Source organism: Streptopelia decaocto (assembly GCF_964273445.1).
Source record: "Streptopelia decaocto genome assembly, chromosome: 8".
Classification (NCBI taxonomy): Eukaryota; Metazoa; Chordata; class Aves; order Columbiformes; family Columbidae; genus Streptopelia; species Streptopelia decaocto.
This window is the reverse complement of record NC_138662.1, coordinates 17,587,627-17,603,179: the sequence shown is the minus strand read 5'-3', so window position 1 is coordinate 17,603,179 and position 15,553 is coordinate 17,587,627. Positions and strand designations below refer to the sequence as shown.

The 15,553-nt window shown below is 69.9% G+C and overlaps 3 protein-coding genes across 6 annotated transcripts; 2 read left to right on the top strand and 1 right to left on the bottom strand.

The window, feature by feature from the left end:
- The first annotated feature begins 270 nt into the window (after window positions 1–270).
- On the top strand, window positions 271–4,592 carry IL17RC (interleukin 17 receptor C). Its single transcript, XM_082060240.1, has 17 exons — window positions 271–493; window positions 570–591; window positions 672–1,042; window positions 1,219–1,330; window positions 1,399–1,443; window positions 1,627–1,766; window positions 1,941–2,000; window positions 2,159–2,213; window positions 2,313–2,497; window positions 2,575–2,625; window positions 2,698–2,743; window positions 2,855–2,967; window positions 3,046–3,114; window positions 3,190–3,247; window positions 3,353–3,448; window positions 3,529–3,567; window positions 3,996–4,592. The coding sequence occupies exons 1-17, from the start codon at window positions 407–409 to the stop codon at window positions 4,574–4,576; spliced, it is 2,130 nt and encodes a 709-aa protein (XP_081916366.1). The 5' UTR covers window positions 271–406; the 3' UTR covers window positions 4,577–4,592.
- A 664-nt stretch (window positions 4,593–5,256) lies between these two features.
- On the top strand, window positions 5,257–8,710 carry CRELD1 (cysteine rich with EGF like domains 1). 4 transcript variants are annotated; one of them, XM_082060262.1, is made up of 10 exons: window positions 5,257–5,475; window positions 6,074–6,156; window positions 6,241–6,351; window positions 6,430–6,521; window positions 6,644–6,820; window positions 6,930–7,025; window positions 7,138–7,221; window positions 7,357–7,452; window positions 7,525–7,668; window positions 7,782–8,710. In XM_082060262.1, the coding sequence occupies exons 1-10, from the start codon at window positions 5,275–5,277 to the stop codon at window positions 8,000–8,002; spliced, it is 1,305 nt and encodes a 434-aa protein (XP_081916388.1). In that variant the 5' UTR covers window positions 5,257–5,274; the 3' UTR covers window positions 8,003–8,710. The 4 variants fall into 4 exon arrangements, with proteins under 4 accessions (XP_081916388.1, XP_081916390.1, XP_081916389.1 ...); XM_082060264.1 differs by having other exon boundaries at window positions 5,290–5,475; window positions 6,613–6,820; XM_082060263.1 differs by having other exon boundaries at window positions 5,290–5,524.
- A 147-nt stretch (window positions 8,711–8,857) lies between these two features.
- On the bottom strand, window positions 8,858–12,522 carry PRRT3 (proline rich transmembrane protein 3; the record flags this gene model as incomplete). The annotated part of the gene is made up of 3 exons (XM_082060236.1): window positions 8,858–10,717; window positions 11,155–11,295; window positions 11,382–12,522. The coding sequence occupies 3 exons, from the start codon at window positions 12,520–12,522 to the stop codon at window positions 8,955–8,957; spliced, it is 3,045 nt and encodes a 1,014-aa protein (XP_081916362.1). The 3' UTR covers window positions 8,858–8,954.
- Between the last annotated feature and the right edge of the window lie 3,031 nt (window positions 12,523–15,553).

Here is a 15,553-nt window from a genome sequence, read left to right as displayed (position 1 = left end):
ACAGGGGGGTAGGTGGCTGCCCAGTGCCCACAGGGGACTCGCAGCCCTCCCCGCCACAGCCTCACACCGCGTCACGCAGCCGCTGCCAGCTCCCCGGGGCCAACCTGGGCACTGTGCCCACGCCCTGGGGCAGCGCCAGGACACAAGTCCAAGCCATGGGGCCACCCTGGAGCCCTGAGCCCTCCTGGTGGTGTCGGTGCACAGAGCCTGGCCGTGGGTTGGTGTGGGAACGGGAACAAGGAGGCCCCACCCCGGGGCGGTCGTCAGCACCGCGTTAGGACCCGGGTGTCCGGGATCGGAGCAGGAAGCGGGAGCCGGCGGTGGCGGTGGGGCCCGTGGGAGTGGGAGAGGGGCTGTCAGGAGTGGGCAGCGTGGGGCCGGGGCACCCCACGGCCCCGGCCCTGCCATGCATGTCCTGGGGCAGCTGCTGCTGCTGCTGCTGGGGACAGCAGGTGGGCACGGGGACCCCCACGACACCCTGAGCTGCTCCCAGGTGGGTCAGCGTCACTGGCACGCGGGTCAGTGGGCACCCCGGCACTGCCACCGACCTCACTCCCGCCTCCCCCCAGGGCCTCGCCTGCCGCCTCCTGGGTAAGTGCCACCGCCACGGCCCCCAGCCCAACTGGAGACCCGGGACCCCATATCCACGGCCGCCCTCTGTCCCCCCCCAGACACCAACATGCTGTGCGGGATGGAGCTGCTGGGGCCTGGCCATGGGCTGGCCCTGGCTCGGCTGCGGCTGGAGCCGGCACTGCGCTGCACCGGGCCTGCAGCCTGCTCGCCCTGCCTAGAGGTGCGCCTGCGCCTGGCCCTGCCGCCCCGCACCAGCACCAGCCAGCCCCGGCGCCCCGAGCCCCTGGGCGCCCCGGGCCCGGAGGACAGCGATGAGGCAGGACAGTGGTCACTGGTGGATGGGACCACCTCGTCCCAGCAGAACGTCACCGGGCTGCTGGTGCTGTCTGGGCACGCATACGCCTCCTCCCGCTGCGTGGCCATGGAGGTCTGGGCACCCCTGGCACGCGCGGTGCCCGGCCAACCCCTGGTACGTAGGTGTGGGGTGCCAGGGATGGGTGTCCCAGGCACAGGGGGGCTTGGCGAGGTGGATGCTGGTACTAGCACATCTCCATGGCACGGTGGTCCTGTTCCCCGTGCCCTGGGGAGGTGGGTGCCAGCAGAGCCAGTGCTTTGCCGCAGTGTGGTGGTGGTTTTCCTGCCCAGGGCTGGGTGACCTTCCGGTGCTTTGAGGCGCCGCCGGGCTCGGAGCTCCATGTCGTGGCGTACACCAACTCGCACAGACGCCGGAGGCTGAGCCAGCAGCAGCGGGTGCCAGGTGAGCCCCCGGCATGCCCTGCTGCAGCGTCCTCTGTCTCCCCACCCACTGACCCCCTGTCCCTGCAGACTGCTCGTGGCCCGCGGCACAGGCTGCTGTCCCCCAGTGCCAAGGTAAGTGCTGGCATCCTCTGGCCATGGCCGTGCTGGGATCCCCCTACCTTGGCACGTGTGCCCCGGGGAGCTCTGGGTGGTCAGTGCTGGGGGTGAGGGTGACCCCCAGGGTGCCATGCCCTGTGCTGTGGTGTCGGGCGGGTGGTGCTGGATGCTGTGTGCCTTGAGCCGCCCCCGGCGCAGTGCCCAGGCTGCAGGTCTCCCCGGGGCCAAAGGAGGTGGTCGTGGAGGTGCAGGGAGCTGCAGCGGGGCACAGCTACACCCTGCGGCTCTACCGCAACCAGAGCCATGGTGCCAGTGCGTCAGGGCGTGCGGTGACCACGGTGAGTACAAACACCTACCCCACTCCCCACCCTGACCAGGCTCTGGCTGTTGCCCCCTGCAATCCCTGGGGAGCCACGTCTGTGTCACAGGCAGGGAGAGGGTCCCCCAGGGCTGGGTGATCCTGCTGGGGGGCGATTTGCCACAGGGTGACCCATGTCTGGTTCCTGTGGCAGAGCGGCCCCATGAACTACAGCCTGCCAGCCGATGAGGTGCTGCCCTGCCTCTGCATGCAGGTAGGTGCCCGCTGGGCACCAGGCGGGTGGCAGGGATGCCACCAAAGCAGGGGGCTCTGGGTACCACGCAGCCCCCTTTGGCATCCCAAGGAGCCAGCTGGGTCACAGTCACAGCCTGAGTACCCCAAATCCTTTTCCTCTGTCTCTCATTCTCCAAGGTCTGGCCGGAGACCCAGGACCCACCACGGGCCACACTCTGCCCTTTCTCCAATGGTACCTGTGCCTTGGGGCTGGGGCGTTGGGGGGTCGGGATGCAGGGGGATCTTAGGGGACACTGCAGGAAGTGACACCTCTCTTCCTGTGTTGCCACAGATGCCGAGGCCTGGGAGCGGCTGTGGGCACGCAGCCGGCTGGTCCTGCATGCCAGCGGACAGGCACTGACCTGCTCCCTCTCGGCCCCCTGCGACCTCCCGGCCGAGCTGGTGCCCTGCTGGCAGCCGGTGCCCGCCGGGCCCTGCCAAGCCCTGCCTGGCCTGCGGCAGCCCGCGGTGGGGCAGGTGAGTGAGGCTCTGTGAGGCATTGGGGAACTGGGGGGCTGTGGGTGACACTGACAGAGCATCTGTCCTGCCCACAGGCACCCCAGGAGTTTAGGGGGCTGCGGCTGCACCCCAACCTCTGCGTGCAGGTAGGAGACCTCCCTGCCCTGCGGCTGCCCCACAGGCAGCCCTAGTCATTGCTAACTCACTCTCTGGGGCAGGTATGGAGTAGTGGGCAGGTTCGGCTGATCCAGTGCCTGCGGGACAGTGAGTATTACTGGGAATGGAAGGGTGGGGGCAACCTGTGGTTCCAGCTGGTGGTTTGGCACCCCTTGTGCTCCTTTTGTCACCCCCCTGAGCCCTCTGGCACATTCCCAGGAGCGCTGTCTGGCCACACCGATGATGTCCTGCTGCTGGAGCACATGGGGAATGCCTCACTGTGCACCCTGGAACGAGGCACCTGCACCCCCCTCGCCAGCTTCACCAGCACGGTAAGACGCAGGGACCCCCACGTCCTGGCAGTGGTGGCACCGATGGCACAGCTGGCTCACCTCCTGCTGCCTTTGCAGGGCGGCGGGCGCCCCGGGCTGCTGGAGCAGGAGCTGCGGCGGGACGTGGCGGCGGGGCAGTGCAGGCAGGTCAGTGCGGGCAGCTGGTGGGCAGCAGGCAGGGACCGGGCAGGGTGTGACGTGTCCCCATCCTCATCCCCACAGGTCTGGCACCCTGAGAACGGCACTGGGATCATGCTCTGGGCCTGTCCCCTGCATAAATGTGAGTGTCCTGGCTGCGCTGGGGGAGCGATGTGGGTCTGGGGGAGGACACCCACCCTCAGTGGGTGCCAGGGACCCCCGGTGGGCGCTGACCGCTGCCCTGCAGACCTGCATGCCCACTGGGTGCTGGCGTGGATGGGGGTGCTGCTGGGAGCTGCCTGCATCCTGTTCCTGCTCCTGCTGAAGAAGGAGGACCTGAAAGGTGAGCGTTGCCTGCCCTGGGATCTGTGCCTGACCCAGGACACCCCCAGGACCCCATCTCACCCTCTCTCTTCCCTGCAGACTGGCTGAGGTCCTTGCGGGCTGACTACGGCTCTGAGGGTGAGCGTGGGGCAAGCCTGGGGTTGTAGGTGGGGGGCAGGAATGTCAATTCCTTCCCACTGAGGGGTCTGCCCCATCAGGGGTCTCCCAGCTTGCTTCCCACTGTGTCTGCCCCACAGAGTGGGTAGGGATGTAGGGGGACGGAGGGTGGGAACCCTATCTGGGGGGGTCCCAACCTGCTCCCTGCCTTGACTGTCACTTAGGATGGGTAAGGGGACCCAGGGACTGAGCAGAGGCTGGGTGTCCCATTGGTGATAGTCTCAGCCCGCCTCCCACTGTGGCTGTCCCTTAGCAGGGAGTGCCGCAGTGCTTGGGGGACAGAGACAGGGGATGGAACCCACCATCATGAGTGGTGCCAGCCTGCCTCCCGCCCCATAGGCTGGGTACAGGGTGCCAGGGGGCTTTCGGGCACTAACGATTCCCCTCAGGTCCCCTGCGAGGCCGGCGGGTGCTGCTGGTGCACGCAGCGGAGCCGGTGGCAGAGCGGGCGGCGTGTGCCTTGATGGCAGCTCTGCGCCCGCTGGGGCTGGCGGTGGTGGCAGCACCGGGAGGCGGCAGTGGGGTCGCAGCATGGGGGCCACTGCCCTGGCTGCATGCCCAGCACCGCCGGGCACTGCGTGACGGCGACACTGTCATCCTCCTTCTCTCCCCGGCGGCTGCGGCTGCTGCGTGCCGCTGGGACACAGGGACCAGGGCCATGCCGGGGGCCGGGCATGGCCCTGGCCCTGATGCTGTCCCCACCACGGCGCCCTGCGAGGTGTTCGCAGCGGCTCTGTCCTGTGCTGTGCCGGCACTGGCAGCGGGCAACGGGCGCTATGTGGTGGCGCGGTTAGAGGCCCTGGTGCCGGCGGTGCCACTGGTGCTGCAGGCAGCCCCTGCCTTCGCACTGCCCAGCAAGACGGGGGGTTTCCTGCGGGCACTGGCGGGACCAGGTCGGTGGCAGGGCTGGTGGCCGGAGCCGTATGTGGCCGCGGTGGCCGAGGAGCTTCAGCGCGCGGTGGGGGAATAAAGCAGTGACAGTGCCTTTGCCAAACCTGAATCCAGCCCCTGTGGTGTGGAGGGAGAATGGGGAGTGGGATGGACTGAGAGGTGATGGGGAGGTAAGGAGCGGCTTTGGGAGCAGGAGGGGGGTCTGGGCTGATTAAGGGGTGAACGGGAAGTGGGCTGGTTTGGTTGAAGGGTGGATGGGGAACCGGAGCAGTTCAGGTGGGGTGATGGAGAACTGGACCAGCTCATGGGGGATAAGGGGGAACTGGGCCAGTCTGGGGCTATGAGAAGGGAACAGACCAGTTTGGGGGAGATGAGGAAGAACTGGGGCAGTTCAGGAGCACGAGGAAGAACTGGACCAGTTTGGCTGGAGAGAGGAAGGTGAGCTGGACTGGTTTGGCTGGGGGGTGGTTGATGTGGAGCAACCCAGTCGGGCCGGGGGTCGAGGGCCTCGCCCAGGCCAGGCGGGAGGGCGGCCCGTGCGTTCCGAGGAGCCTCTGCCGCTCCGTGCGGGGTCACCGAGCACGGCCCATCCGCGCTGCCCGCCGACTCCGGGTACCCTTGGCCGCAGCCCCTTTAAGCCTGGAGGAGGCGGGGCCCGGCAGGCGACGCGGATTGGCTGGAAGCGGGGAGGCGGTGGCAGCGGGAGCGCGGCCATTGGCGGGGGCGACGGGCGCTGAGTCAGCGGGCGGAGCCCACGTGGTGCGGGCGGGGCGGAGGATGCGGCCGCGGCGGCGCCCGGGGGCAGCGGTGCTGCCGCTGCCGGCCCGGCGGGGGGGCCCCGGGCTGGGGGGGGCCCTGCTGGGGGCCGCCCTCCTCGGGGGGGTCCTGCTGGCGGCCGCCCGTGCTCACCCGGAGCGGGACGCGGATGGGCCCGAGCCCTGCCGAGCCTGCCGCGGCCTCGCCGACAGCTTCAGCAGGGTGCGGGCCGGGGGGGACGCCGGCGGTGATGGGGACCGTGGCGTGGGATGTGAGGCCGGGGGGGAACACGGGACCTGTGGCCTGAGCGGGGTGTGGGGGGGATGAATGGAGCCTGAGGGCTGTGGGGTGACACTGCGGGGAGAGACGGGGGGGGCAGTGGCGTGGGGGGCTCAGGGGTGACAGGTGTGGGGGACACACGGGTGACAAACGTGGGGGCATAGCTTGCGGTGGGGGGGTGGCCCAGCACACGGTGATGCAGTCTGGGAGTGACACGGACCAAGGGCATCTGGGTGGGGGTGATGTGGCTGGGGGGCTCAGGGGGAGCACAGATTGGAGAGGCAAGGAAGTGACAGGGCCTGGGTGGCCTGGGAGGACGTTGGTGGGGTGGGGGGTAATCCCCACAGCATCCCCCACAGCATCCCCAGGGAGTGGAGGGGGTCCTGGGGGGGCACAGCCAGTGGGCTCTGGGGAGGGGAGAGGGCAGCAAATCCCTGGAGCGACTTGTTCCTGAGAGGAGAGGATGGTACAGTTGGGGGTGACCCTGTGGGCGGGTATTGGGGGTCCCATGCCTGCGCTGCCCCCACCCCTGTGTGCCCAGGGCCTGGAGCGGACAGAGCATGAGGGCTTTGGTGGGGGCAACACAGCCTGGGAGGAGGAGAAGTTGGCCAAGTACCAGCACAGGTGGGTGTCCCCCAGCTCTGGGGTTTGGGGGGATCCAGCTGCCCCAGGGGGACGTGTCCCCACACTGACCCCCTGTCCCTGCAGCGAGACGCGTCTGCTGGAGGTGCTGGAGAGCGTCTGCGCCCCCTCAGACTTCACCTGCCACCAGCTGTTGGAGCGGAGCGAGGAGCACGTGGAGCGGTGGTGGTTCCACGAGTGAGTCTGGGGACAGGGACATGGTGGGGTGGACAGGGGGATGGCGAGGAGCTGAGCACCACGTCCCCCCCTCCCCAGGCAGCACCAGCATCCCGACTTCTTCCAATGGCTGTGTATGGACACGTTGGCGCTCTGCTGCCCACCTGGCACCTACGGCCCCGACTGCCGGCGTGAGTAGCTGTGGCACGAGTGGTGAGCTGGTGGGGTGCTGGTGGGGTGCCCAGGCTGGACGGACCCCCTGCCATGCCGCCCCCCGCCCAGGCTGCCAGCCAGCTGCTCTCTCCCCGTGCAGCCTGTGCGGGGGGGCCCCAGCAGCCCTGCAGCGGCAATGGGCGATGCGATGGTGACGGCACCCGCCGTGGCACCGGCCTGTGCGTCTGCAGCCCGGGCTACGGAGGCCCCTTCTGTGCTGAGTGCGGCGATGGCTACTATGAGGCCTCGCGGAACAAGAGCCACCTGATATGTGCTGGTACGTCAGGGGGTCTGGCTCGATGGGGAGTGGGGCTAGGGGCTGCCCTGGCGCTGGGTGCAGGCAGCTCCCCCCTGCCTGTGCCCACCCCGCTCTCCCCTGCCCGCAGAGTGCTACCGGGCGTGCGGGCGCTGCACAGGGCCGGAGGACTCCAGCTGCCTTCGCTGCAAGAGGGGCTGGGTGCTGCACGAGCACCGCTGCATCGGTGAGGACTGCGCTGGGACCCGGGCGGGCAGCGGGCAAACTCGGGGCTGCTGGGGGGGCTGTGTCCCAGGTACTGGGGCTCAGCAGGACTGTGTGTCCCCCCTGTTCCCCAGACATCGATGAGTGTGGCACGGAGATGGCGCACTGCCGAGCCAACCAGTTCTGCGTCAACACGGAGGGCTCCTACGAGTGCCGAGGTCAGGCGGGAGCAGGGGGAGGGTTCCGTGCAGGTGGCTCCCCCCTGCTTGGGGCTGTCTCCCGCAGCCCAGGCTGTCTGTGGCTGGGCTGGGAGGGGGCTCTGGCAGTGACGCCAGCTCCTCTCCCCATGGCAGACTGCTCCACGGCCTGCATCGGTTGCATGGGTGCGGGGCCAGCTCGCTGCAAGAAATGCAACAAGGGCTACTGGCGGGATGGAGCCAAGTGCCTGGGTAAGTGCCGCTGCAGGTGGGGGCGCTCTGACCCCTGCCCAAACCCTGCCTGAGCCCTGCCTCCCCCCGCAGACGTGGACGAATGCGCCAACGCCGAGGAGCCGGTGTGCACTGGGGCACAAGAGGTGTGCGAGAACACGGAGGGCAGCTACCGCTGCGTCTGCGCCCGCGGCCACATCCGGCGCGATGGGCAGTGCGTGGAGGACAAGCCCCCAGGTATGACGGGACGTGATGGGGTGGGGATGGGCTGTGGGCAGAGGGGCTTGAGGGGGCAGTGGGGGACTTTGCTCACCCTACTGTGCCCTCCCCTATGAGCGCCGTCCTTGCAGATGCCCCGGAGAAGGGCTTCTTTGACGACGTGACAGAGGACGAGGTGGTGGTGCTGCAGCAGATGTTCTTCGGTGTGATGATCTGCGCCCTTGCCACGCTGGCTGCCAAGGGCGACATGGTCTTCACTGCCATCTTCATCGGTGCCGTGGCCGCCATGGCTGGCTACTGGCTCTCCGACCGCAGTGACCGTGTCCTCGATGGCTTCATGAAGGGCAGATAGTGCTGGGGCTGCTGGGCGCGGGTCGGGGGACAGGCTCAGCCTGGGGTCTGAGGTAGCCCCCAGCAGGTGCTGGCTGCTGAGGCCGGATCCTGTGCGCGGTGCTGTGCCCTGCATGCGTCCCCCAGCCCCTTTGGCGCAGGGTGTCACCTCCCTCCTGCAGAACGAGCCATGGGGGGTGCCTGGTCCCCGGGGGCTCCCGCGCAGCCCCTCCCGCCAGCACAGTGATGCTGAGCAGTGCGGCACTGCCGGGGGGCACAGCATGCTGCCCCCAGCCCCGCTGCTCGGGAGGGGAAGTCCCGCACCGTGGCGGGTGGGAGGGCATGGGGGCAGGTCGGGGGTGCTCTGGCACCACCGGCTGCTGAGGCGGTGATGCTGGCAGAGCTTGGCCCTGCAGCCAGACCTGCTGTCCCCCCGTGAGACTGTTCTCTGTGGGGCATTGTGGGGCTGGGGTCCCCTCTGCCCTGAGCTGTGGGGCTGGGAGAGTTGCCCCCCCCAACCCCTCCTCCCTGCACCCCTGGGCAGAGCCCATCTCTCCCCTCCCAACCTGGGGGGACCAGGGAGGGGCTCCTGCGGGGAAGGGCATCCCAAGGATGGGGGGCCCTTCCGGATGCATGAGCGTGGCTGTTGCATTTGTCTGTGGTTTGTCTGTCGGGGTGTGCCCATCTGTCCGTGTGTCCATATCTCAGGAAATAAAGCTCTGCACACCCAGCCGGGCTGCTCAGGGCAGGGGGGCTGGGGGAGCCGCTGCCCATTGCTGCCTCCGTGCGCCAATGGGGCCACCTCCTCCCAACATAAACTTTATTTCTCTGGTTTGGCACAAACGGAGCTGGCCCAGCCCAGCTCCCCGCTCCTGCCCGGCCCCACGGGGGTGCGGGTTCAGGCCTCCAGACCCCCACACAGGGCTCATCCCCCTGCGCCCTCCAGTCTCTGCCCAGCCCCGCGTCTCCCCAGCTCAGAGCTCGATGGTGTCGCTGGAGAGGCTGCGGGCGTCCACCGCCTTGCTGAGGGCTGGGAAGCTGCGGGGACCATCGCGCTCCCAGCCGGGGGGCACAGCGGGCACCAGGAGGGGGGCCCGGCTGGGCGCCTCGTCCAGGGGCAGGCTGTCTGGGGAGGACAGCCCATGGCGCCAGGGGTTCCAGCTGATCTTCAGCGAGCTGCTGTCCAACGAGCTGGCTGAGGCGGTGACGGTGACAGTGCTGAGCGGCTGTCGGGGGCCAGGCAGCTCCGTCAGCGAGCTGCAGCGTGCCATGTGTCCCAGGCCGGGGGTCTCGGCGGGGGTTGGGGAGTGCAGTGAGGTGCCGGAGCCGCGGCGGGGCCGGCTGAAGAGGCTGTCGTGCAGGAGGTGCCGGCGGCAGAGCGCCTGGTCGATGCTGCGGCGCAGGTCGATGGGGGACGGCGGGCGGAAGGCCAGCTCCCCCAGCGAGGGGGACGAGCCCTGCTCGAAGGTGGCGCAGGAGCGGGCGGCCACCAAGTTGGGGCACTTGGGGCTGAGCCCCGGCATCCCGGCAGTGCCGGCGGTGGCCGCCCAGGCCTCGTTGCTGTCCTTGAGCGCCCGCAGGGGCAGCTGCTCCGCCGGGTTGCGAATGAGGCTTTTCGAGATGTCGCCGGTGGGCGCCCGCTCCAGGCCGGTGCTGCCGGTGCTGCCGGCCCAGTCGTAGCAGTTGTTGGGGTACTCGGGTGCCTCAGCTTTGCGGCTGGCACAGAAGTACCGCAGCGCCTTGGCCCAGCAGGAGTGGCCGGCCGGGCTGCGCCGGCGGCACCGGCAGCACAGCGGCTCGGCGGCAGCCAGCAGCAGTGCCAGGGCCATGCCCAGCTCACCGACCCGCAGCCAGAGCTGTGCCACCCAGCCAGGCCGGGAGAAGTGCTGGGGGGAGGCCAGGACCCCCCGCAGCCACAGGGCGCTGTAGAGCTGCAGCCCGCAGACCGGCAGCCCCACCGCCGCGGCCACCAGCAGCGCCCAGGCCCCCCGCCGTGGCCATGGCCCCCCACCACCCCCAGACCCTTCCTGGGGCACTCGCAGCACCCGCCAGCACCCCCAGAGCCCCCCCAGCAGCAGCAGGACCCCTGCCCCACAGCCCAGCGCCTGCAGCCCCAGCGCGGCAGCGGGGCCCAGCCGGGGCGGGAGCAGGTCGGCCGCCCCCAGCACCCCGCTCTGCAGGGCGGCGGCGGCCCCCAGTGCCGGCAGCCCCCGCAGCTGGGCCGGCAGCAGCCGGAGCTGGGCCAGGCGCTGGAGCTGCTGGAGCAGGAGGGCAAAGGTGCTGAGCAGCAGGGGAAAGGGCGCTGTGCTGAGCAGCAGCAGGGCCCGGGGGGGCAGGCGGCCCCGTGCCCCGTAGGGGTCCAGCAGCAGGAAGGTGGCCCGCAGCAGGCAGGCGGCCAGCAGCACCCCATGGGCTCCTAAAACATGGGGTAAATGAGGCGGACGCAGGGTGGCCGCCCCCACCAGCCCAGCCAGGCAGCCCAGTGCCAGCAGCAGGAAGATGGCAGCCACCCCGTAGACATGGGCCTCCCAGGAGAAGCCGAGTTGGTGCTGCAGCTCAGCCCAGTGCAGCCCGGTCCTGTTGGTCCCCGGTGCCTGGGGGGGTCGGCTGGGCTGCGGCTGCAGCGTGGATGGATGCGATGGATGCCGGGGTGCTGGCTGTGGTGTCAGCCCTGCCTGCCGCCACGTGGCCGAGGGGGCTGCAGTGCCGTGGGTGGGGGGCTGCGTCCCCTGGGGGTCTGTGGGCAGGAAGGAGGTGGGCGGTCAGTGGGACCCCATGTATGCAGCTCAGTGACACCCGCTCCCCCACCTGCACCCCATGACCGGGATGCATCAGCCATGGCGCCCCGGCACCGCGCCCATATGTGTGCCCTGTGCCCACCAGCACCTCCTGAGGGTCTCTGGCAGAACCAGGTGCATGGGGGTGGCACGGACCCGGGCATGTCGCTGCCCCCCGCCCGGGGCAGATGCCACCCGCCGGGCACTTAGCACTAATCTTAGGAGTAGATTAGGGCCGTCGCCAGGCACAATCCTGATTGAAGGTGTCACTGCGTCCTGGCTGGGCAGCCCAAGATAGCTGCTGTCCTCCCCACCAGCCCTGACGCTCCAGGGATGGGCTCTCATGTCATCCCCAGTGGTGACCGACCGCAGGGGCTTGGCCACAGCCCTGCATCACCTGAGCGTCTGGTCCCGGGTGTCCCTGTGGCAGAATGTGCCGTTGGCTGTGGAGTGTCTTTGGTGGCGTTCGGGGTGCTCACAGCGCCCACGGCACCCCGGACCCGCTGCGGGGAGCCGACGTCCTCGTCGGGCAGCAGCCCTGCGGGAGAGGGCAGAGCCAGACCCTGGCACCCACAGGGGCTCGGTCCCCTCTGAGGAGGTTCCCCGTGCCATGCCAGCTCCTACCTGTGTTGGGGGTGCTGGGGGGGGCTGTGCTGGAGGCAGGTGGCTGCACGGGGCTGGTGCTGAGGGCAGCTCTTCGGGTGGGCTGGGGTCCCTGCTGCCCGGTCAGCCCGGGGTCTGTGCGCGGGGCCGTGTCCCCGGGGCTGGCGGCGGCGCGGCTGAGCGGGGCCCTGCGGGTGCTGCGCTGGTGGGTCTGGAGCACCCGGGTCCAGGGCTTGGACAGCCCCCAGGATGGGGCTGAGGGGAGCAGCTGTGGGACAGAGCTGGGCAGAGCTGGGAAGGGGCTGAGGGGCCCTCCCAGAGCCCCCTGTCTGCCCACTGGCTCCATGGAGCCAGGGCTGGCGTGGGGACCCTGGGCTGGTCCCATGCGTGTGGGGTGGGGGACGGGGACAGTGCCCAGCAGGGCCAGCTGGCTGCCAGCTGGAGTGAGCGGTGTGCCCTGAGCGAGGCCTGGGGCTGCTGTGGGTCCCTGTGCCACCGGCTGTCCCCCTGCAAGGGCATCTGCTGTCCCCGTCCCTGTTCCCACTGCCGACATGGGCGTCAGGGCGATGGTAGACACAGTTGGCCGAGGGCCGGGGGTGCTGGCTGGCCCGGCAGCACTCTGCCCGGCTGGGGACGGACCCTGCCCTGCCCAGGGCGGCCCCGAGGAGCCCACGCCCATATGTGTGGGCACCTTGGGGCCCAGTGTCCCCAGCACAGAGCTGTGGGGCAGCCAGGTCCCCCCTTTGTGGCTGTCCTGGCCTTCAGCCTCGTGTCCTCGCCAGGCGACAAGCGGCTCCTCTGCCATGGCCATGGCTGTGCTGCTGTCTTGCCAAGCCCCGGTGCCAGCACCTGCCACGGTGGTTTCCATCTCCAGGGGTGCCGCGATGGCATCCCCTGCCTGCAGCGGTGGGGCCCAGCGCACGGGGGTGCCGCCCCCCCAGTGCTTGCTCCCAGGGTCCCCGGCACCACTCGGCTCTCCCGACGCCTCCCAGGTGGGGACCAGGGCTGGCCAGGGCTGTCCCCAGGCAGGGCCATGCAGAGGGTCTCTACCCTGCTGCAGGGTCCCACCTGGGGGCAGCTGTGCCAACAGTGTCCCCCGGGCCACAGCAGCGACGCCGGCAGCCAGGAGCAGCACCCAGGTGACGAGCCATGCCACAGCCATGGTGAGTACCCAGCTGGCCCTGCGGGAATGGGGGGATTCGGTGAGCGGGGACCCGTGGTGGCTGCCCGGGGGGGACTCACAGTACTGGCTGTGGGGCCGCTGTGCCCACGGCAACCCACTGCCCAGGGAGGGAGCCAGCGGCTGGGCTGACGCTGCCCAGGCTGGCCCTGGACCATGTTCCCAGCTGTCCCCGTCCCCGCAGGTTCCTGTCTGTCCCCTGGTCCTGGCTGTCCCTATTTCTGCTATCCCCATCCCCGGTGTCCCTGCTGTGAGTGGGCCCATTCCCAACCTCCCCATCCCAGTCCCCGCGGTGCTGGTGGCCCTCGGTGCTCCGTGATCCCTAACGCCAGCAGCCCGACGTCCCCCTCCCCGCGGTGTCTCTCCTCCCCGGTGTCGCTGCCGGCGGCCCCGCTCTGACGCGCACCGTTCACCTTGGCGCATCCCCGCCGGCCTCCCCGGGGATGCCCGGGCCGGCGCATCCCGCCGCGCACGCGACTCAGCCCCGCCGGGCCGGGAACGGCAGCGGCGATTCCGCGGTGCGGGAGCCGGCGGGGCTGCGCCGCGGGCCGGGCAGCGGCCGGTGCGGGAGCGGAGCGGGGCCGGTGCGGCCGCCGCATCCCGGGGAACCCGCCTGCAGCGCGCCGGGCCGGCCCCGCCGCTCAGGGCTCGGTCCCCGGTGCCCGGGCCGCGGGGCGGCCAAGCTCCCTCCCGCCGCCCGCCGCAGCCCCGGTGCCGGCCGCAGCCCCCCCTGACCTGCCGGTGCCGGTGCCGGTGCCGGTGCGGGCCGGGCTCTGCGGCGGAGCGAGCGGCGGCGGCGGCAGCCGGTCACGCGCCGCCCCGAGCCGCGGGCACCCGCGCGGGAACCCGCCCGCACCGGGAGGGGGGCGCGGGGCGCCCGGGCGCGGCGGGAACGGCAGCGGGGGCAGCGCCGGGGGCAGCGCGGTCCCTTGGGTGGGTCCCCCTGGGGCTCAGCCGGCGTGGGCTCACCTGGGGCGGGACCCGCGTGGGGCGAAACCCCTGTGGGGCGAGACCCACAGGGCAGGACAGGGCAGGACAACGGCGGGATGCTGCCTGTCGGGCAGGCAGGACAGGCGGGACCCCCGGGGAGAGGGCAGCCCCCAACGCAGGGCTGTTGCCAAGGCCGGTCACACGGCAGCCATGGGGCAGGTGGGGTCGCTGCTGACACCCCGCTACCCCAGCAGGGTCATTGGGAAGGTCTGTGAGCATCCCTGGCACCCTCCTGCCCCCTGCCTGCCCCACACACACCCTGTAAGGGGCACGCAGCACCCTGGCAGCCGCTGGGCTATGGGGTCCTGCCAAAATGCAGGTAATTAGCTAATCAGCTAATTGTCCATCTGGAAAGCTGCCTGCCCTGTGAGGGCTTGGGCTGGCACAGCCACAACACCACAAAGTCACAACGGCGCAGGGCTCTGCCCCACACAGTGACGCATCCCAGCTCCCACGGGCAGCTCCTGAGCCACCGCAGCCCTGGCAAACCTGTCACCTCCATCACCCTCCTTCTGCCCAGGCCAGGGGGACATGTGGCACCTCAGGCCCCTATGGCAGCGCCGTGCTGGCAGCACTGCGGTGTCCCCCTGCTGCTCCATGCCACCTCTCCATCCCTGGGGCATCATGCCCGGGCTGGGCTCTCCATGGGCGCGTGGGGCATTCCTGGGCCCCCTGTCCACCCCTCCCTGTTGCTGGGCTGAGCACAGACAGTGGGACCAGGGGGGCTGAGCACTGGGGCTGGGGAATTTGGGCAATGCTGGCCCCCACGAAGCAGGCAGGGCAGGCAGCTAATCTGGGGATTAGCGCTGGGGAGGCCACATGAGGGGCGAGCCAGGCAGTGGCAGAGCCCTGAGGGGCAGCCGGTGAGCCTGCACTGTGCCGGGCACCGCCAGCACCTGGCATCACCACAGCCGGCTGGTCTCATCCTGTGGCTGGGGCAGCTGTGGTGCTGAGCATGTGGTGGGGCCGTGGGGAGGGAGCCGGCTGTGCCCCACACACCGCCCCACACCCCACAGCCATTGGGGTGCATCGAGCACAAGGCAGGGGCGCAGCAGCCACCTCCACAGCGCCGGTGCCATCAGCGGTTTCCTCCTCTGCCAAGTGACTCACTGGCAGATGAAAAGATGACAGTCCCGCTCAGCTGCCTGCACAGCCGGGGATGCGGGGCGGAGGATGCGACCGCATTCTCACACCTCCCGTGCCTGCCTGGGTTTCACCTGCTTTTGCCCACATGCCTTCCTCTTCTCTCAGGCTCTCCCCAAGGAAATAGGATGAAACCCCAGTTTAGGAGAACTCTGTCCTGATTAAGTGCCCACAGACGGGCTGGAGCCCAGCTTGGCGTTTTCATGACCACTGTGTTTTTTGCAGCGCTGCCCCATGCCCCCCGCAGTCCCCCTTGGCTGCACTGCTGGGGTGACCACCCCCAGCATCTTCCCTGGGGGACCTTTGGTGAAGGGTGGGACGAGACCCCACAGCCACAGGCACCGTCAGCACCACATCCCCGGGGCAGAGCTGGCAGCACGCACACGCTTCCATTTTTGTCCAGAAAGGAGTCGCCATCGTCACAGCCATAGTGGGACAAGTATTGTTGTTGGCAGCAAAAACCCCAGAGGAGACCCCGACAGGGAAGAGGTGTGGGGCCAGGCCGTGGGGGCCAGGGTGGCAGCTGGGGTTCCCCTGCTTCCCCAGGGAGGTGTCTGGCATGGGGGGAAGCACCGCTGGCTGCCCTTGCACCTCCTTTCTCTGGGGATTTGGTTTTGTGCCAGTGCGTGTGCTGGCGGGGGCCGCGGGGGTCCCCGGGGCAGCCCTGTGCTGCACCCCATGGCGTGGTTGCTCCATCCTGGGATGTCGGGCAGCCAGAGCTTGCACAGACACCTCCAGAGGTCCCTCCAAGCTCAGCCATGTGCTGCCGAGCCGGCGGCACAGCCAGGGTGAGCGGCCAGGCCGGGGGCAGTGGGGCCTGTGAGTGTCCCCACCGAGCCCAAAATGCGGGGGTGGCGAGCCCCACGGAGCGGGCTGTGCC